This window comes from Hippopotamus amphibius, chromosome 11 (genome assembly GCF_030028045.1).
Source record: "Hippopotamus amphibius kiboko isolate mHipAmp2 chromosome 11, mHipAmp2.hap2, whole genome shotgun sequence".
Classification (NCBI taxonomy): Eukaryota; Metazoa; Chordata; class Mammalia; order Artiodactyla; family Hippopotamidae; genus Hippopotamus; species Hippopotamus amphibius.
This window is the reverse complement of record NC_080196.1, coordinates 102,822,520-102,844,934: the sequence shown is the minus strand read 5'-3', so window position 1 is coordinate 102,844,934 and position 22,415 is coordinate 102,822,520. Positions and strand designations below refer to the sequence as shown.

At 45.0% G+C, this 22,415-nt stretch overlaps 1 protein-coding gene across 2 annotated transcripts in view; it reads left to right on the top strand.

Annotated features, from left to right (window-relative positions):
* The window catches only part of LOC130831023 (serpin B3-like), a 34,960-nt gene extending 13,754 nt beyond the window's left edge, over positions 1-21,206 (top strand). The window contains exons 1-7 of one of the 2 annotated variants that reach the window (XM_057698452.1): positions 5,974-6,163; positions 6,813-6,869; positions 16,937-17,065; positions 17,361-17,478; positions 18,604-18,746; positions 19,042-19,197; positions 20,802-21,206. In XM_057698452.1, the coding sequence (XP_057554435.1) occupies positions 5,999-6,163; positions 6,813-6,869; positions 16,937-17,065; positions 17,361-17,478; positions 18,604-18,746; positions 19,042-19,197; positions 20,802-21,206 (1,173 nt within the window). In that variant the 5' untranslated portion in view covers positions 5,974-5,998. Of the gene's footprint in view, positions 1-5,973; positions 6,164-6,812; positions 6,870-16,936; positions 17,066-17,360; positions 17,479-18,603; positions 18,747-19,041; positions 19,198-20,801 lie in introns of those variants that run through there. The other variant, XM_057698450.1, reaches the window with a different exon arrangement.
* Positions 21,207-22,415: the final 1,209 nt, after the last annotated feature.

The window sequence follows — 22,415 nt, the reverse complement described above, 5'->3', positions numbered from 1 at the left end:
TCAGGAGGCCATTAGGAAGTCACTGGTGGGCTTTAGAAGGAAAGTTTAAGCGGCGTAATGGGTGACGCTACAGTGGGTACAGAAGCAGACGAGGAATCTGCCCTCATCTGGGTAAACCTCAGCCTGAAAGACAAACCACAGACGTTGTCAGTGTGCCTCAGTGTTTCTAAAGACAAACCACATAGGAAGCAGATGGCTCTCCATGCTGGTCATCTGTCACAAACAGGTGTCCTATACCCCCCCAGCACATTTCTACATTTCTCCAGTCAGCACGTCCCCTGCATTCCCAGGATTACATTTCAGTGATCAATCTCCCATCTTTCCCCACCCTCAATGCACAAATGATAGCTACTCAGCCTTTTTCATCAGACGTTTATCTCCACTAGACTTTGTTTTAGAGGATCTATCCTCTCTCGTATGTGAATATCTGACTCACTTATGTTCACGGCTGTAGGATGTTCCACTGTGCAAACCTAGGGTGTTTCTTTCCCTTCTGCTTCTTTAACATACATGTAGGTTGTTTCTATTGTCATTGCCAACAGTGCCTGAATCCTCTCCATACATGTCTTCTTGAGCACAGCGTGTGAGGACATACAGGGGATATATTTTGAGAATTGCTGAATCTTACTCACATAGTGTAGTGTTACCAAATTGCTTGTACTAGCTAATATTTTTTGAGCATTTTATCAGCGATTCCATCCTACATCACACCAGGCCCTGCGTCATAACAATATGTAGTTTTTTAAAAAAATATTAGCTGTTACTCTCACTGTGGTATCGAGTACATTTTGCTCACCTACAAAGATTAGGCATCTGAATACTGTAAAGGATTTCCAGTAGGATTTACTTGTCAAGATCCATGAAAATGTTTTTCAGATTTCTGTTGGATGTCTCTTCATAACCCATCATAAGAAAGCAGCTGATCCCACAAATTGTCACTATAGCACCCAAGCACCACAGCCACCGATGTCCCAACACCTGTCATCCACCTGCACTTCATGTCTTCGCTCCATCACTGATAATTTGGTGCGACATGTGTCTTACACCAGGGCCCGTTATCTTCTTAGCGTGTGCTTCTCAATATGGGACCAACCTGATGCCAAATTCCATCAAAGATGTTTTTCCTAAAGCCATTTACTTACCGTAAAAGTCAAGGGTCTAGCAGAAGATATATGACACAGTCAAAATGGGTAATTAAGGAAAATTTAATAAAGGGACTGTACAAAGTGTAGTCAGGGCTCAGAGAAACCAAGGAAGGATGGTGAAGCATCCCAGGACAGCAAAAGTGGGGGGATATGGACACCCCTACACCTGCATGACAAGGGCAGGAATGGTGACCAAAATCCAGAGAAAGTAGCTGTAGCTGCAGAAAAGCTAACCAAGAAGATCTGTGGCCTTTGGGAAAGAAATGCAGCCAACCTTGGCAACCTCACTGAGAGGAAGCTGGATGACCGAGCACCCTGACCTCACCCAGCTATGGGTCTACTCCTGTTGCCTCGCACGGGCCACATGCAAAGTTCCCCAGAGGACGACACCCTGCTTATGTCTCTATACATCTCTGCTTCCTGGGGCCACAGGAGGTTGAGAAAGTGAAGGTGAAACTGCAGAAGCAAAATTAAATCCCTGGCACACCCAGATCTCTTTTAATCCCATTTCTTCTTCCCTCTAGAATGTTCCCACTCCATTAATACTCCAGACACAGGCATCAGCAATAATTAATATTGCTTTATGTAATGAGCACCTTCAAATACATAAGAAAGATAACGGATTGAGTTAACAAAATGACAAAAGATACGATAAGCTTTCCACAAACGAGGAGCTTTAAGTAGAAGAGAGATATAACATAAAATAAGCATGGATTGCATCCCTTGCCAATGGAATAAAAGTTTTCAAGGGACTGAGAAAGCTGGAAGCACTTTGGATGAAGAGAAAACCATAGACGGTGGAGGGGCAACTGATTGTTAGTGAATATTAAGGAGAAACATACGAGACGATAGGTGGGCACATGGTAAAATACCTGCATGGCTAGAAACTGGAAACGGGACATTGAGACAAAGGAAGAACCATGGCTAGAAAAGACAATGGAAACAAGAGAAAAAGACCATGTTTTCTCTTCTTCACAGTATGAAACAGGGGAATGAGGAGCTGCCCCTAAGAAAAGATCAAGGGACCTGCAGTCATGGGGAAAATCCATATTTCACATGAAGCAATGAGGAATCAGGATAATCCTAGGACAAGAGAGAAAATACAATAGATTTCTTGGTAGCAGAACAGGAAAGCCAAGATGAAACAAGGAAGAGGGCCCTGTAACACATCAGCAAGTGAGAGAGTGGAATGGTGACCAGCATAGACTGGAATGAGTGTCCCGGGTGGAGTTGGAGGTGTGGGAATGGGGGGACGGGTGGAGCTGACATGAATTTGTCTCAGTCTTCCATGACACCCCTACATGTGAGATCATTCCCTAAGGAACGAAAATCAAGGCAACACAGATTCATCCTTTTCTGCTGTTATTACATCGTGCATAGGTATATCTATACCTGTACCTGTAGGGAATTGGGTCATTGGCAGATACCCTATGATTTGCTGCTTGAAGGATCTTCTCCAGTAACCAGTTTACCTGCAGATGGAAATAATCACATACTTGGTGAGAAGGAGGAAATAAAATGCACCCCAGGATGTGCAACTCAATAATGCTGACACAACTTCCCACCCTCCACAAGGAAGGAAGGTTAAGAAAAACAGAGGAGCTCTTTCCTAACCAACCTATAAACATGTTAGAAATAGGAGGATGGTTCCTGAAACTGTCATTTCCTCTTCCATTTCATTGGGTGTGTAGATTCCTGATGCCAATGATGTTGGTGTGTTTTTACAAAATACCCAAAGACAAAAGTTGGCAAGTACAGACTTGCAAAATCTAATGAGAATTGCTGAGTCTTCTGTGACAGTGTGTAATATCACAGTGCCATAACCTAGTCTATTACATGCCAGGGGCACTTTTCAAAAAGAGGGAGAGACGTAGATGACAGGGTTTCTTATTTGAACTAACCCAAGTCCTCTCTAAATTTATGCAAATTCCTGGTCCTTATCAATTCCTGCCTTTTCCTCAAAGCCAACCTCTGCATGCCACACCTTGGTCATTTAGTCACAGGAATTAGGAATCAGCTTAGTCAGTTCCCTTGCGTCCCTTTCTCCTCCTTTGTCCCCCTATTGCTTCCTCCAGGCCCAGGCTGAGCTTCTTGCTTCTGTCTAAGGGATCAGATCCCTTCCTCTTTGAGCCCAAAGGAAACCATTCTGCACCTGCTCCAGGGACCTCCCCTCTCTCAGGGACAGTGGCCAGTGATGCAACCTTGACTAGAAGCTCCTATCCTGTTGCTTGTCAGTTTTCATCCTGGGTCTTTTCTCCTCACATTTCCATCTCTTTTCGAACTTAACTGCTTCATCAAACTCCAATAGTCTACATCCTCACTCAGCCCCACCCAGTCTCAGCACGGGGATCTCTGACCTACACTATTTGTCACGAGTCACTGCACACCAATTGACAGACACGCCCTGAGAGCAGCAGAGCTGGAGGAATAGATGGAATCACCCTTCAGGTTTAAAAACACAGATCTCTTCTCCCCTCCACCTCATGTCTCCATCCCCATTGCTTCTGGGACCTTGTTGTAGGTGTATCTTCCTGTGAGTGAATGATGTGCTGAGATCACAGACTCTGCTCGTGGCAGGGGTTAAAAAGGACCAAGGCTAGTAACAAGGGCTGGAGATGTGCAGAGATTCAGAACTCCATACACACGTGCTTCCATCACAGTCTGGTGGGAATATAAAATGCTGCAGCTGCTGTGAAGGGGAGGCTGGTAGTTCTTCTAAATCAATCATCTCACTCTGAGGTAAAAGCCTCAGAAATTAAAACCTATGTTCACACTGAAATTTCTAAATTTTGCATGGTCCTAAAAGCGTGTCTGAAACCCAGCCTTCCCTCCAAGTGACTGAGGGGCTCACACAGGAGAACTTTGGGGACCCACTCCCAGCCTTTCAGATTTTGTGGGAGGATGTTATCTCTTTTGAGAGGGCAGAAGAAACAAGTTCTTTTCAGTTAAACACAAGAAATTGTGTTACCAAGAGCGCAGAGTCTCTCTAAGAGACCAGCCAGTGGGGAGCAGATACACAAGCAGATTCCTGAACCAGCTGCCTGCCTGGAGAGCTCACCTGTGCAATTCACTACCTTAGAAACCTTGGCTTCAGTTCAGCTGCTCTGTGCCTGCTTCATGTCCCCTTGAAATGCAGAAAACAAAGGAATCTCTCTGAATAAGGTGTTAAAGAGGGAAATTAGAGAATACATATCCACCTCGGTAAAGGCAAAAGTTTTAAATATGGTTCTGCTATGAGAACCCCAGGCCCATGAAGAGAAGGAGGCTCCAGTGATGAGACTTAATGCTGGCATTCAAAGAACATATTATTTTCTCTTCTTTTCTTAGAGGAATTTGACTCTGTTGTCCCGACCATAGCTCAGAAGCTGGGGTGCTAAAGAGCAGGCGGAGAAATATCATGAGTCTGGAGCTCAAACAATTTATGTTTCTGACCCATCTTTGTACCAAAATATTAGAAAACAGCCACCAAAATGCCCCCTGTTCATATCCATCGTTCTCCTCACTGAGAGCAGGTTACGCTGCAGGGAAATGAGCTTCCCACCAAACTTAGGAATCAGCGTCCAACGGGTATTGGCTGCAAGGGATATGAGGGTCGCAGGGAGGACCACGGCCAAGGGCCAGCCTTTAGGGGAAGGCAGATGATGCCTGTTCTCCACCTACTGCTGAGAGACTTTGGCTGCCGCAGGATCTCTTAAGCTGAGAATTCCAGCTCTTTTCCTGGATGTGCAGAATAATTCTTAAGGAAATGGTCAGGTTACACAAGCCCTTTCAGAACATAAAACAGAAAATGTAAGCATTTTAATTCTTGGTGTTAGAAGTGACCTTAAAGACAGCTCCATATGTAATAGAAGAAAGATTCTTGGAGGGTTAGTTCTGGTTGGGCACCGTAGCTCAGGGCTTGTGAAGAAGTGGGAATTTAACTTTATTCTCATTGGTGTTGGAAAGACAACTACATGTATTTCATAGGAGCTAGTGATTGCAGGTGACAATTTCTTCTGCAGATGAAAAGCAAATACAGGAATAGAACAATAATCTTCTCTTTACTCACAGAGATTCCATGCTCATAAGGTGATGGTACCTGGTGAAGAAATCAGAAGTGGATTTACTTGAAACACCAGCTGCTGTGAGGAATGGGAGGCGGCAGAGAGAGTATATATTCAGGACCTGAGCATCCAGGGCACATAGGCTGACCGGCTGCCTGCCCACCTCTGCTTCCTCCAGAATCACAGGTAAGCGCTTCCAGCTGCTCTGCCGGACTACATGCCTCTTTTCTGAAAATAACAAGGAATATGTGTTCTTATCATGCAGCTATTTCTTCTGGTAAGATGGCACATTGCTTATTCTGCCAGAGCAAAAGTAAAAGACCTTTTTCTCCTGATTTCATCCTGAGGGAATTTGTATCTGAAAAAACTAAATGCTGCCTTGGGAGCTCATGTGATCAGGGGTAGGATGTCTGGCACCCACAGACCCTGCAGGAAAAGGCAGGGACACAGTGGGAGACGGCTGGCGGTTACCACGTCAGTCTTCGCCTTGGTATCTGTTAGAACACATTTTTTACCCAGTCTTAATACAGTCAGTGTGGAAGAAAAGATAAAGATATTCTATGACGTTCCCACAAAAGTTTTCTTTAAATACCAATTTCAACAGCCTTCTAACGATGAAATGTACACAAGTACATTTTCAAAGACTTGAAAAGCAAAAAGAGAAAAACATTAGTTGCCAGAATCCCACAAGCTACATATGAGGCATTTCGTTTAAGGAAATCCTTATTTCAGACTAGCCTTCCCTTCAGTAAAGTCATTGTAAAATGAATCTGTTGCTTTTCCAGGAGTTCCAGACCACGTCCAGCCACCATGAGTTCACTCAGTGAAGCAAACGCCCACTTTGCAATCGATCTGTTCAAACAGATCAGAAGATCAAAGGAGGAAAATATCTTCTATTCCCCTTTCAGTATCACATCAGCCTTAGCCATGACTTCCTTAGGGGCCCGAGGACAGACTGCATCAGAAATTGAGAAGGTAGGTGGCAGCTTCCTCTATGTTGACATTTTGCACTGGTTTCTGTGTTGGCTGGTGTGCAGATGACCACAGGTCTGGCTGTCCCCAGGGGTAGCACAGGAAGCTGCACGCATCCCTGTGGCTGGGTGGGCACAGAGCAGTAGGGGGCATACACTCTGCCCCAGTGCTCCGTCCCATGTCTTCCCTGTGCCCAGACTTCCTTTGGGAGCTGGGATGAACCCTACAATTGCCCAACGACCAGAGGTGAGGCTTAAATGGGAGAGTTCAGGTAGAAGTGATTCACTGACTAAAATCCATGGGAGACCTCTTCCCATGTTTCCTCAGCAGCAAATGAAGACTGAGTCAGGATTCTCTGAACTGGCTGTTGATCAGCCAGTGTTGTGTTTCTCACACATGGTTTGTGTTTCTTCAGGAGCAAATGCTTCTGCAGAACATTTCTTTGTTCTTTTTCTTTGTTTATTTTTGAGTCCTATGTGTGTGTGTGATTGGTTTGCTATTTTGTTTTGTTTGGATTCTTTCTTTCTTCCTTCCTTTTTCCCTCCCTCCCTCCTTCCTTTCCTCCCTTCCTTCCTTCCTCCCTTCCTTCCTTATGTGCCCTGATATATCTAGAACTTTAATTTTTCTTTGTTCTACTCCCTGTCTCCTCCAGGTCCTTCACTTTAATGAAATCACAGGGAACACAAGAGGAGGAGCCACAAGAGATCCCGTGAGTCACAGAGCTTTGGATCTAGCAGGAGATCACATATCTAAGAGGGTCGTAGTTCAAACTGGGAATTTCAGATCAACAGGGAAAAGTCCATTTTTAGAGGGCATCTTAGGCAAAATAGATTGGACAGAGTTGTTTCTCATATCACGTTACGTACTTCTTTATTTCATATACTTGTTTTCCTGAGAGGAGAGTTGCATGTGCTTCACAGCAGGGGCTCTGAAACCTGAAGAGCTTCAAATTCCTGCTGTGCTGTTCAGGAATGAGGAACTTGGCAGAATACAATTGTCCTGAACCACAGTGACATCGTTCCCATTAACTAGGGGCAGTAAAAGCTCTGCTGCAATACATGCAAATACACACAAACTAGGACAACAGTGCCAGGATGAAGAAAACTCTGACATGTATTATTATTATTATAGAATAAAAATAAGTATAGTAATCACAGCATTGTTACTAAAAGTATATAACTTTAACTCATGAATTAGGTTAAGAGCAATAAGGCTGTGATCAAGTATATTTTGAAAAATGAAGAGTAAGAGTTATGGTTTACAGTCTAAATAGTCCAAAACTTTTAGCTACCAAGTGGAAGGTGCTAACCTGAGACAAGCCTGAGTTGAAAAACTGGCTCTGTCTTCTTGGACAAGCTTCTTAGTTCTCTTGCTGGAGGAATCGGTAGAGGTAGGCAGGACACTGAGGCTTACAATGCAGGAAGCAACGTTTATTGTACCGGTACAGGCCCAGTGGATTCACATTCAAAGACTGAGCCCCAAACCAAAGGAGAGCTCCTCCTTTTATAGACTACTTCCCGTGCTTTTAGGAGCCTATAGCTATGTTTATCTATGCAGAAGCAATGTACAGAAGCCAGAGAGCATACATTAATTTTTCCTTATCTCGTTGAGCCAGTTGTTTGTGCTGCCCCTGGCGGGGTTTTTGAAAGAGGCCATAAGTTATTTATTCCCTGGGGTTTGCATTTTCCTATTTTTGCTTTGTCCTTCCCTGTTTTTGTTATTAACCTGCCTCATCCCCCTCTTTGGTGCTTGGTTCTGACTTAAGGTCCAAGAGCATCATTTTGATTTTGATTTACTGGTTGGTATTTTCATAGCATCATTGCATGGGTAGCCGTTTTTCTCTCGACTAAATTTTCAATGAAGTTTGAAATTATCCGTATAATTAAGGGGACAAAACAGGGAAGTAATAGGAGAATTCCCAATATTGTGAGCACACTTATTATTAGAGTCTTGTAACCACCTAAAGTTGAGAACCATTCTTACAGCCAGCCAGTAACAGAGTTTTTAATTTCCGAATTTTTAGCCAGTTCGTTTGCCAATGATGATAATCCCTTGAGGGCCTTAGTTATGGTGCCATCCAGGGCGGTGTTATTGCGCATTGAAGTACAGCAGTTCCCTCCCAACATGACACATACTCCTCCTTTCTCTGCTAACAGCATATCTAAGGCAATCCTGTTTTCCCAGGTCATGCGGCTAGTGGCGTCTAACTGGCTAGCCACCCCTTCTGGGGCGTCTCTAGTGTGATTAATAAATCTTTGCTGGTTGTAGTAAATATGGTTTATCCAATCTACATTTTTGTTAATTGTTACCCACCAGAAAAGGAACAACTCAAATCCTGCTGCTATCTGATCTCTGGCCTTGAACTCGTTGGGGACTCCCCGGGGTACTCCTGTTGAGTCTAGAAATACATCTCTGTCGAAATATCCCGGTATGAATATTTTGGCCCTTGTAGGGGGACGGAATGCCAGGATGAATGGTATAGCCATGTTCCCATCCATCCAGTGGGCAATCTGTCTAAGGGAGTCCAGTTTCCGTAGTACCACCAGACATCGGCCTGAAGAATATTTGTTAGAGTAATTGGCTCCCGGTTCATGCGACACGTCTCTTGGCTTTACACAGTCTGACAGGTCTCCCACAGGAGTAGAGAACTTTTCTCCCCGTCTAGAGAGACACGAAGAGTAGTTCACCTTTCCCACCAAGAAGGAGGGTGTTACCCTCGGGTCTGACTCGCGGATCGCCGGGTAGAGCAGGGCCAAACTCCTACATGTCTCATTTCCCCAGGCCTTTTTGTCTTGATAGAGTGCCATCATGCAGCCAAATCCAGAAGGATCATTGTCCCATCCGAGAGGGAATGGGACTACCTGTGCTTGTGGTCGTCCTGCTGCACATGCGTAACAGTCACTATTTTTAGGACCAACACTGAGAATTTTACCCATTCTATCCAGGCAATTGGCCCCCCATATCCTGTTTCAATTTCTAGGGTCTGTCTCAGATCCTTTACTTCAATCACCTTTACTTGTTTTGGATTATTTACAGGCTGGCGTTTTGATGTCTCTTTTTTTGGGTTAGGCACTATGGTAGTAGATTTAACTACTGGACCGCTGACTAAAACTATTTTGAATTTCCCCTGGGGGTCCCTTCCAGACACATGAGCTCCTAGTCCGTAAGTCCGAGGGGCTACTACAGGTAAGGTGTTTATTTCAGCAGGGTGATTAATAGAAAGAATTATCGGATTACATTGTAACGGCTGGCAGTTGGGGATGTAGTTCCTTTGTAAATATGTAATTTTGTCTTCAGGCGGTCCCATCCCCGCCTAAGTTGCCACCTGAGTGGACTTGTGCTGGCTGTCCACCCTTGATACTGAGTGGTCCACCATATGTCATTCCAAGTTGGACAGCGTGGCCCCATGCTATTATCTGTCTCAGGACAGAGGTATTTATCTACCAGGGAAAGTTGTTTTTGTACATTTAGATTTCCACAGGGTATGACTAGGCAAGCATCAAACTTTACAGAAAAGGGAGTAGCTGATCTAGTCACATTGATGGTCACCTTCTTAGGGATGGGTTTGGGGTACTTCCTATGGCAACAATTATCCCAAGCATCCAATAGCAAGTAAGCAACTTATAAGCATGAGGAAAAACAGCACGAGTAAAGTCCTTTCCCCCCATGTCCAATCTTCAGGAGCAGTAGACGCTAATCTCACAGCTAGATTTAGCGCTAAAAGTGAGCTAGAATCAGGAAAAAGGGATTACAGTCTATGGGGAGGTAATAATAGTCTTATCTGTCCTTTTGCTGTGGTGTCCTTTCTCAGGCTTCTGCCATGCATAGATCAGTTCGCCTCTGGAGTGACTGAGGCAGGGCTGTTGTCTCCCGGGCTTCTAAGCGCCGCAACTCGTTTCTTTCGAAGAGTCAGGTCACACGGGGCCGTTGGATCAGGGATGCACTCCCAGTCTGGAGAGGCTGGCTTCACTCTGCTGTGGTGAATCCCAGGTGTCACCTCAGCCACCTTTACGGCAGTAGGAGTGGACAGAATAACAGTGAATGGTCCCCTCCAGAGGGGCTTCAAAGGCTGGACATTCCATTCCTTCACCCATACAGTATCTCCGGGTTTGAAGAAACGGAGGCCAGTAGTTAGACTTACAGGCAGTCGTTCCCCAGTCCAGTGATGTATATCTGTTAGGGTCAAGCCAAGAGCCTGCATTTGTTGCCTTAAAGTGATATTTCCTATTTCTTTTAAATCTCCCCTTATACTCTTAACTATAGGGGGCGGTCGCCCATAAAGAATTTCAAATGGAGAAACCCAGTCCGTTTTGTGGGGGTTGCCCTAATTCTCAACAGAGCAATAGGAAGCAGTTGATCCCAATGTAAATGAGTCTCCTGACATAACTTGCTTAGCTGTCGTTTTAAAGTTCTATTCATTTGCTCTACTTTCCCTGACCTCTGTGGGCAATAGGCTGTATGCAATGTCCAAGTAATTTTTAATACTTTGGCAATTAACTGTACTATTTCTGCCACAAATGCAGGCCCATTGTCTGACCCTATGGTAATCAGAATTCCAAACCGGGGAACGATCTCCCTTAGAAGGAGCCGGGCTACTTCTCGCGCCTTTTCTGTACGGGTGGGAAAGGCCTCTACCCACCCTGAGAATGTGCACACAAATACCAACAGGTACTTACAGCCCCGGGCGGGAGGGAGTTCAGTGACATCTACTACAAGAGTTTCAAATGGAGTCCCTCCAACACTTTGTGACCCAGGAGCCATGACTGGCCCCTGGCGTGGGTTGTTTTTGGCACACAGTTCACGTTGTTTGCTTATTGCCCAAGGGATACTAGAGAGCCGAGGAACATAGACATGTCGGCTCAGGGTAACCTCTGAGGCTGTCCGACACCCATGTGTTCCTTGATGATATGATTTGACAAAGGCCAGGGCAAGGGCTTCTGGGATGGCTATGCGGCCATCCTCAAACTGCCGCCATCCACTTGGAGATATTTTCCCTTCTCAGTTTTAAGCCAAGTTTCCTCATTTTTAGAGTATTGAGGGTTCCATTCTGTTAGGGGACAGGGGAGTAAAGCAGTAGTTTAAGGCTGCAGTTTCCTGAAGTTCTCTAGAGGCTGCTAGTCTTGCCTCTCGACCGGCTCGGCGAATTCCCCTAGCAGTTACTGTCTTTTCCTTCTGACAGTGCATAACTGCCATTTTCTTGGGGGCCCAGACTGCATCTAGAAGTTCTAGAATTTCTCTTCCATATTTTATATCTTTTCCTCCTGAATTAATTAACGCTTTTTTCTTTGTATAGGGCTCCATGCACATGGAGAGTGGTGAAGGCATATTTAGAGTATAGATATTTACTTGCACACCTGCTGCCAATGGAAGAGCCCTGATCAATGCAATCAACTCTGCCTTTTGGGCAGAAGTTCCCTTTGGCAAGGGCCTAGCTTCTATGGTGGAATTTAATGTCACCACCACGTATCTGGCCAACCACTCTCTCTCCTTTACAAAGCTGCTACCATCCGTAAAATATTCTACATCAGGGTCTTTGAGGGGCTGATCTGTGAAATCTGGTCTGCTAGAGAACACTTCATCCATGACTTCAATGCAGTCATGGTCTGGCGGACCTGGTCCCACTGGCAACAACGTAGCTGAATTGAGAGTTTTTACCACTTCTAGGTGGACACGGGGGTTTTCACATAACACCCCCTGACATCTAACCATCTGAGCATTGGTCAGCCAATATTGTCCCTTACAGGCCATCAGAGTGAGCACCGCATGTGGCACCCGAACAGTCCATTCTTGTCCCACAGTGAGCTTGTCAGCCTCAGCGACCAGGAGAGCAGTAGCTGCCAATGCTTGCCAACAAGGGGGCCATCCTCTAGCAACTGCATCCAGTTGTTTGGACAAGTATGCTACGGGACGGTGCCAGGAGCCCAGAATTTGAGTTAACATGCCTACCGCTCTCCCAGTACATTCATGTACATGTAGAAAGAAAGGTTTTGAGACATCCGGGAGCCCTAAACTGGGAGCGTTAATGAGGGCTCTTTTGGTCTTTTCGAATGCCTCCTGTTGTGCCTGTTCCCATAGTAATGGTTCCCTTCCCCCCCTTTTGTCGCTTCATATAGGGGTTTTGCCATTATAGAAAAGTTAGGTATCCAAATTCTACAAAAGCCTGCCGCCCCGAGGAATTCTCAGACCTGGCGTTGGGTTGTAGGGACCAGGATTGAGCAAAGGGCTTGTTTTCTTTCTGGGCCTAGCCGTCATTGTCCCTGTGAAAGGTGGAACCCGAGGTATTTTACACTTTCCTGGCAGATCGGGGCTTTTCTTTCAGATACTTTATAGCCTGCTTCCCATAGAAGGGTAAGGAGGTGCTGGGTTCCCTCCATACATTCTTCTTTAGTTTTTCTGGCTAAATAAAAGGTCATCCACATATTGGAGCAAGGTACAGTCCAGCTGCTTGGCCAGATAAGCCCTTAAATCAGTTGCTAGGGCCATCCCAACGATGGTCAGGGAGTTTTTAAAACCCTGTGGCTATCTAGTCCAAGTCAGATGGCCCTTGTCTCCATTTACAGTGTTTTCCCATTGGAATACAAAAATGTCCTGACATGGTGGAGCTAGACGGATGCAAAAGAATGCATCCTTTAGGTCTAGACAAGTTGCTTCAGCAGGAATAAGTCCTAATAGCATGTAGGGGTTCAGGACAACTGGATGCAGGGTGACAGTAGCCTGGTTTAAGGCTCAGAAATCTTGAACTGGCCTATATTCCTCTGTGCCTTGTTTCTGTACAGGCAGGAGAGGCGTGTTCCAGGCTGACTGACAAAGCCATAGAATCCCTACTTTAAGAGCCTCTCCAAATGTTTTTGCATCCCAACCTGAGCCTTTCAGGGAATGAAATACTGTTTTTGGCGGATTGGCCTGGGCCCGGGTTTTAGTTCTATCATCACCGGGGGAATGTTTCTAGCCAGTCCAGGGGGGTTATCTTCTGCCCATACCCCAGGTATTCGGAAAGGGAGCTCAGGTCCTTGTTGTGGGTCCTTCACGGCACTATAGAGGCGCCATTCCTCTTCTCGGGGGAAAATAAGAGCCAAAATCCTAGCCTTGGGCTTCCCCAAAGTCAAAGCCGCTCATCCTTGTGAGTTAAAGATTATCTGGGCTTGTAATTTTCCTAACAAGTCACATCCCATTAGGGCTACGGGACAATCAGGAAGATGTAGGAACTCATGAACCACATCATGGCCTCCTAGCCTGCATCGCCTAGGTAACAAAAAGGGACGGTGCGCTCGACCACCTGTGGCCCCCACAATGGTAGCTTGTTTTTGCGAAATAGGTCCCACCAATTGTGTTACTACAGAGTGTTCTGCCCCCGTGTCTATCATAAAGTCCATGGGTTGGCTCCCTACAGTCATTTGGACCATGGGCTCCTGGGGGCCTAGTAAAATGGAGCCCGGTCTATCCTAGTCGTCCCCATATCCTTCCATGGCAGCCAGGCCCACAAAGTCATCGGAGGAGGTCTCATGTCTCTGTTAACCAAGTTGATATTGTCCCTGGATTACTCGCCCCCTTTCCTCTCCTTTATGGTCTGAATGACAGTCCTCTGAGCAGTGAGGACATTCATTTTTCCAGTGTCCTTCCCTACAGCAATAGGCGCATTGGTTTGGTCCCAGCCTGGGTCTTGGATAGGTTGGTTTCCCCTCTAGACTCACTTTCAGGCCCCTGCCGTAGCCTTGACCTCGACCTCGACCTCGTATGTCCCTTCCTTGGGGGCACTCTTTCCTTTCTGTAAGAGCAGCCACAAGTAAATCTGCCTTTCTCTTTAATTTTCTTTCCTCCTCCCACTTAGCTTCTTGGTCTCGATTAATATAGACCTTGGTGGCTACCTCCAGCAATTGACTGACATTCATCCCAGCAAAACCCTCAAGCTTCTGCAGTTTTTGTCGGATATCCCCTTGGGCCTGCCTCACACAGGCTGCAGTAAGCATCCTCTGGTTCTCTGCGGCTTCAGGATCAAATGGGGTGTAAAGGCGGAATGCCTCACACAGTCTCTCATAGTATTGGCTCAGGCTTTCCCGGGGCTCCTGGAGCACCTCAGTGGTCTTACTCATGTTCATAACCTTTTTCCCTCCTTCTTTCATCCCACGTAACAGGGCCTCCTGGTATTGTTCTAGCATTCGAAGGCCTTGGATTTCATTGGGGTCCCACTGGGGGTCTTCCTCAGGAAAACAGTTGGGCGTATGCCTGGGTGTTAAGAGTGCCTTCTGGTGAATGTTCCTCTAGCCACCGCAGGGCAGCTTGTGTGACTCTATGGCACTCTTCGGGGTTAAATAATGTCAATAAAAGCTGACGACAGTCCGCTCAAGTGGGCTTATGAGTTTGAATTATGGACTGCATCAAATCAATCATAGCTTGGGGCTTTTCTGTATACGAGGGGGTATGGTTTTTCCATTTTAGGAAGTCTGTTGTGGTGAAGGGCTGATACACGAATGTATGCTGTGCCCCCATATCTGTCCATCCTGCTCATAGTAGAGAGGTCCCTGTGTTACCCTCAATGGCATCTCTAGGGCCACCCATCGGCTCAGAGTGAAGGGTGGGCTGCTCTCATTTCCCTTCTATTCCCCAGGGTTCAGGGACTTTCCCCTAGGAGGTGGTTTGGAGTCTGATGTCTGGGGCATAATGGGTGAGGAGGCTTCAGATGAGCTACAGACCTCACTAGTCCTTGCTGAGTCAGTAGCGGGTAGGGGAGGGTATAAGGGTACATATGGTGGGGGCACTTCCTCTGGCTCTCCCGCTAGGACTGGCCCTTTTGGTTTATGCTTGCACCTAGAGGAGGCTATTGCCTGTGCCATCAGGATCTTACAATTTTCCTCTAGGCATAGCTGAAGCCAGCATGGCTTTATCAGGATTTCATCCTGCCATGAGTCTATATATGGGAATTGGTCTGGGTATCCCAGGTCCCCTGTCACTACTTTATATATCTTACTGATTAGTCCCCTGTCCAAGGAGCCCTCCAAGGGCCATCCTACTCCAAATGAAGGCCACTCTATTTCGCACAAGGTACGGAGTTTTCTAGGGGTCAATTTAACTCCATTGTCTCCTGAGTATCCCTTTTTAAAGTTCTTAATCATGCATTCTAAAGGGGTGGGTTTACTTTGCTTGTCACCCATTTCCTCCTGTACTATCAGACAACACACACACACACATGGGAGGGCAGGAGTAGGAAAATTGGGTTTTGGAAATGCGCTTCATCCGGCTCCAGCCGCTTCCCTTGCGGAAATTTTCAGGCACCTCTTAGCATTGGTGGGATGGAATAAACCCCACATCAGGACTGCTCCAAAGAGAACCACCCTAAGCCATATGAGGATTGCCATGGAACGGATCAGGACTCAACATTCTCTTCGACCTTAATTGGTCATCTCATTTACTCACATTCATTCAATAAGCTCCAGCCATCCGCCCAATCCTTTAACCTTGGAGTCATGGTTTCGCCTCCAACTCCCCCTGAGAGGGTCTTACAGGTTACTTGGGTGACTCTTGGGAGGTGATCAGCCTCCCCTTCTATCACTTAAGGTTGGGCCTATTAAACCAGAATGAACCTGGGTTCTTACCAGTCTGTGGGGTGGTGCTCCCTGCACTGGTTCTTATGCCTCTCCGGGTTCTGTTGTGCTCTTGGAAGTCTCACCCTGACACACCAGGAGGGCTAGTCTCCTATGGATCAATTGGTCCACTGGCGCCAGGCGGTGGCACCACCCCCGGCATCCCAGGGCTCGTATCCCGGAGACAAGGGAGGTGAAAGCACCGTCTCTCTCTACCATCTCCCAATCCCAAACAAGCCCCCAGAAATTTGGGGGGAGTCAGTAGAGGTAGGCAGGACACTGAGGTTTATAATGCAGGAAGCAATATTTATTGTACCTATATAGGCCCAGTGGATTCACATTCAAAGACTGAGCCCCAAACCAAAGGAGAGCTCCTCCTTTTATAGACTAGTTGCTGTGCTTTTGGGAGCCTATAGCTATGTTTATATATGCAGAAGCAATATACAAAAGCCAGAGTGCATACGTTAGTTTTTCCTTATCTTGTTGACCCAGTTGTTTGTGCTTCCCCTGGCAGGGTCTTGTGAAAGAGACCATAAGTTACTTATTCCCTGGGGTTTGCATTTTCCTATTTTTGCTTTGTCCTTCCCTGTTTTGTTATTAACCTGCCTCACTCTGAGCTCTCTTGTCTTCATGTGAATGGAAGGAAAGGCTTAGACATGCTGGTGCACCGCTGTCAGCAGTGAACCAGGCACACACGGTTCCAACACTGGGAGCATGGCCACCATGAGTGAAGAGTCACAGAGCACAGCCAAAGGGTCCTAGAAGGTGACTCCGCCTCGGAGGACAACAGGGCTTCATGCATTAACATAGGAAATACACAAGTTTGATGTTGTTATACAGTTGATGACTGTCAGATGCACTTTGGTTGTAGCCCACAAGGAGCTTAAGGTTAGGGAAGCTAACCCTTAACCATCTGAAACAATTAAGACACAATCCAGTAGTGGAATGCTGCTGCCTCTCTAGCTCAAAAGAGGAAAGACTGCAGTTTGTTAGAAGGAAGGAAGAACTACCTGGAAGATATTAACAAAATCTAAGCATTTTGAAGGCTATTTCCAGTACAATACATCAAAAATGGGGAAATAATAGCAAACGTCATCTGTGGGGACCCCAGACTCTAGGTACGGATCTAACAGACCTATGGGGGTGTAGTATTTACATACAATGAGAATCCAATGAGCTCACTTTCTGGTGTTTGAAGGTTGAAAAGTCAGGAAATGTTCATCATCAATTTCAAAACCTTCTGACTGAGTTAAAGAAACCCAGGGATGCCTACGAGCTGAAGGTCGCCAACAGGCTCTATGCAGAAAAGGAGTTTCCATTTCTTCAGGTAAGTTTCATGACCTGTCACACCTTTACTCTGCATCCTGGGTCCTCGGTCCCCATCTCCTAATGGGGGAGGGGGAGGCAGAGGAGCCCGACTGACCCATATGGGGAGCCTTTGCCCCAGGGCATTCAGCTCCCTGACCACAACTCCACCCACTGGAGTGTCCCAGAGCCTGACAGCCCACCAGTGAGATGAGCACTCAATCTGATCAAGATTGAACACAACTTAATTTGGGAATACCTATACAGTTACTGAGAAATTACTCTTAATTCCTGCCTTCTTCCTTCCCATGTCATAGGGATACATGGATAATGTTAGGAAATTTTACCTGGCTGCTGTAGAATCTGCTGATTTTGTCCATGCTGCAGAAGAAAGTCGAAAGATGATTAATTCCTGGGTGGAAAGTCAAACTAACAGTAGGTTGTGAGAGAGTCTCTCATTACACATCACTCTTGACTCCCTACTGTGTGTGAACACTGTGCTGGACCCTGCATGGGGTGCCAGGAGCGGGGTGAGACGTGATTGCAGAGGAAGGGGGAGGGCACTGCAGAGGGTGGAATGGTCCAAGTGAATGTGGAGAGAAACAGGGGAGGCCAGGAGGGATCCCAGGACCAGCTGCCTGGAAACACGGCTGAGTCTGTGGGTGACAGCATCTTTGTGGGTCCCAAGTCTCTGCTCAAACCTCAGGCTGATTTCTCATTTTTTTCTTTACATTAGAGGCTTAACTTCTAGATTATGATCCCTAAGGGAAAATATTAAAAATCTTAATAATATTACTATTATTCCCTTATCCTTTCTTAGTTGGGAAATGAGCCACTGTCCTCCAAACCACCCTTCTTGCCACCTGCAATAGGAGCTGCAGGGCCCACCTCCCCACCCCCCGCCCTGCAGAGTTGGTCACATTGTCCTCCCCAACCATGACAGGTGGATGGACAATGTCTCCATTCTATGAACCATGTCCTCTCTTCCATCCTAAATATAGGCCAAACCTAAGCAATTCAAAGTGAAGAATGAAGACAAAGACATCAGGGGGAATTGTGTCTGATCACATGTTTTAGGTGATAGCATGCATGTCATTTGTCCTAAAGAACATTCAGGCCTACATCTTCTGAATATTGACTAAAAATTTGAAAAGACAGAGAGGGAGGAAGGAAGGAAGGAAGGAAGGAGAATGAGCACAGGATGGAGGACACAGGGGGCGATATTGAGGCACAAGGAAGGAGGCAGTGAGGGAGGCAGGGAGAAAAATTGATTTGTGGAAAACTTATCTGAAATCAGTCCATCAGAATGCAGTGTGAGATGACTGATGTCCCCACAGACAGAGACTAAGCACCTTCCCAGGCAGAGGAAGGGGGTCTCCGTGAGGGCGACTCCATCAGGCTGCTGCCAGGAGCACAGCTTCACCTTGTGAACAGTCGGGCTCTGAGTCCCTCATGTGGTGACTTGTGTGAATATTTCATCATCAGCTGTAACTTTCAAAGCATCTTCCAGACAAACCACTGTGCCTTTCATGACAGATCTTTGATTTTCTTTCTTTCCAGAAAAAATCAAAGATCTATTTCCCAAAAACTCTTTTAGTACCGACACCGTTCTGGTTCTGGTGAATGCTGTCTATTTCAAAGGGCAGTGGAAGCAGAAATTTGAGAAAAAAAATACTGTGGAGGAAACTTTTTGGCTGAACAAGGTATTGTCTATAATTAATTTATAATAATGTAACACAGTTGTACATGGAATGAGGTAGTCAAATTCATATTTGATTAATGTATAACTGCTGGTACAAAATGGAATCTGTTGAGGCTATAGTTTACTGTCTTTTTTGTTTTTAATTTATGTAATTGGTAATACTTGAAGAAACTCGTCTCAAATTCACAGATTTCCCAGATCACCTCTTAGCAGGAAGATGTGTTTGTTATCTCAATAATATTACCTTTTTTTTGATTATGCTCACTTAGCTCTTTTGTCACATTAATTTATTGTAGGATACAAGAAAATCCGTGCAGATGATGAAACAAACCAATCTTTTCAACTTTACCTCACTGGAGGACATGCAAGTCAAGATCCTGGAAATTCCATACAAAGGCAAAGAGCTAAGCATGGTGGTGCTGCTGCCCGATGAAGTGGATGGTCTGCAGAAGGTAAAGCCTGGTACCTCCACTGCTTCCTACTATTGCTTACATTCCTAGTGACACAGGGCTTTTATGAGCTCTTCTCGAAAGCAGTGCTCACAGAATGTTGGTGATGTGGGGCGAGAGCTCGATGTGAGAGTGCATCATTTCTTCTCTGCATAGAGTGTAATGGAAAATTGTCAAGGAGAACCTGGCATCGTGTCACTTTCCCCAAAATAAACATCATGGTGTGATATGGAAGATTATGTAGAAAATCTTATCATCACAGCCCCCAGGAATATCTCAGAAAACCAGAATAGCAGTTCAGAAAACTAATATACTTGACTCACACATTACCATTTTGCAACCATCAAAGCCACATCTACTCCAGTCTATTCATTTGAAGACAGGAAATGAAGACTGAGGTATAGCTGACACAAGGAAAATATATGTATATTAACTCATAAATAAAATCGAGCAAATTAAAATAGTAATGGACACTATTTTGCATGCTAAACCACAATGGTTTGGAGCCAGGAGACAAATATTTATCTTGATGCTCACTTTTCTATTTAGATGTATTCCCTCAGAGTCATTCAGAGCCTCCTTGCTGGGAGTAAAAAAAGGAAAAAAAAAAAAAGTGAATTTTCCTCTTAGTATTATTATGTCAGTTCAAGATAATGTTTAAAAGTACCAATAACAATATCTGCCATGTGGAGGACATTCTGTAAAGGGCCATCTGCAGGTACCTTACAGCCAGTGATGCTGAAGTTGTGGTGAACTTGCCACATGCAAAACATACATGAGGAAACCCTGGAAAGTGGAACTCCTCAGGGAATGTGATATGGCAAAACGTATGAAGAACCATCACAGTATTTGTGCTTCAGCTCAGCAACCCCTGTCAATAACGATCAGGAATCCCAGTGGCAGGATTTTATCCTACAGGCATAAGTATAAACAAGGGAAAAGCTTTTGGACAGAAGAGGCTCAAAATAACGAAAAATGTAAACGAGGAACAATGGTACATGTTTGCATTACCAATAGATTAGCTTAGAGACTGACACACAGTCAATGTTCAGAAATATTAATTAAGACATATGCACTGGATATCTATTGAATGGTAGTATTATGTAACAATTTAAACTTGATTATGGAAATATATACCTATATGGGACAAGTTTGTACATAGGTCAAGCAAGGGAAAGGAATAAAAACGGGTTATACACTATAATTATACCATGTACAAAATTGTGTACAAAAGGACATTAACAAGAAAACACTGCTTGAAAATGAAACATGTAGGAGTCTGGCAGCTTGAGAAATGAAGATAAATAGTTTATCTTTTACAAAATAAGTTTATTTAATGGTTCTGCTGTTATACATGTAAAATAGAGAAGGTTCAGTTTATCAAAAATATATTATGGAAGATTCAGTTTACAATATATAATAAGATAATGTATATAATATAAATATTGTATTTATATAACATATAAGTTTATATGTATACATAATATAACCGAATCTCCTGTATTTATGTTTGCTGTTAAAAGAAAGTTTTCCCACACGTTTCAATCCAATATTGGGGGGCTCAGTGTCACTGAGAGTGTCACTTGTTCCCTTTCCCGTTGTTACAGCTTGAAGATCAGCTCACTGCTGAGAAGTTAATAGAGTGGACGAGCCCACAGAATATGAAGGAGGGACTCGTGGATTTACAGCTACCTCGGTTCAAAGTGGAAGAGAGCTATGACCTCAAGGCCACACTGGGAGCTCTGGGGATGGTGGCCGCCTTCAGTCCCCAAGATGCTGATTTCTCGGGCATGAGCGGGGGACGAGATCTGGTGGTGTCGAAAGTCGTCCACAAGTCTGTTGTGGAGGTGAATGAGGAGGGCACGGAGGCTGCAGCTGCTACAGGCATAGAAATTATTGGAAGATCAGGACGAATTCCGGTCACTTTCCACTGTGACCACCCTTTCCTGTTCTTCATCAAACACAACAAGACCAACACCATCCTCTTCTACGGCAGAGTCTCTTCCCCTTAGATGTGATTAGCCGGCAGCTACACTCAGGGCACATTCACAGGGTTGTTCCCAAACATTGATTGCTAGAAGTAACAGGTTCTCTTTGATTCATTTTCCTTTCCAACCTCAGAGTCATCACTAAGAATGTGTTGGTTGAAATACCATGTCTGTGTCTCTCTCTCTACAAACACATGTAAACCTATTCTATTTCCCCCTGAAAAATCCCATTTGGACTATATATTCAAGATATGATGAAAGGATATTTCATTTTCACCTGAATTTGAAATAACATAGCTGCTGTTTCAAAAATCATACCTACTATTCAAACTACTCACCTAGACACCCATATTTATTTGAATTTAAGTGGTATGTGGGACTCTTACATGTCAAAAATTTTTCCTCTTATGAAATACTTAATCAATAAAACAGTACTTATTCGTATTACTGGTTGCTTTTCCTTTTGTGCTTTCTTTCTTTTCAACAAAGTGCAAGTCACCTGCCACACATAGAAGAGAGAATTTGGAAATATACTAATCTATAAAAAGAAAACTTCAAAAAAGGAGTAGAACATGATGAGGCTGAAGAGGTAGACTGCTACCAGACCATGAGAGGCTTTGCAGCCCATGTTAGGAACTTCGTATTTATATCCCGAAATGAACGAAAAGGCATTATAGGTTTATAACAAAAATAAAGGGGCCAGGTTGGTGGAAAGAAAAGTTTGCTTTATTTTGGATGCTGGCAACCAGGGGGGAGGGCAGACATCTGTCCAAAGGCCAACTCCCCCGACCCCTGGACATTCGGGGGGCAAGAGCTTTTACACACTGAGGAAGGGGGCTACATGAAGCTCTGACAGTCATCTTGAAGTTGGTCACGCGGTGGTCTGATCAACGTCATCCTGATTGTTTTAAGTACAATTAGTCTTCAGTTCCAGGGTTGGTTTGTTCCCATTTCCTTGAGGCCAGTTCTTGGAATTGCGGCCGCTTATGTCATGGCCACAGTCTGGTCATCATGTAGTTACCTTCTCCCTCCTGGTGGGTGTTTCAGGACCTACAAGATAGCTCACAGGACATGGCTCAGAATATTACCTCTAGCCCTTGAGAAGGGACTAAAAGCCCTTGACTTTGCTTAATGACTAAATTAGAAGTCCTATTATTTGGTCTGCATTGACTGTTTTCCATTGTTCCTGCATTTTCTCATTTCTCTGATTCAAGTGATTAAACTTATTGTTTG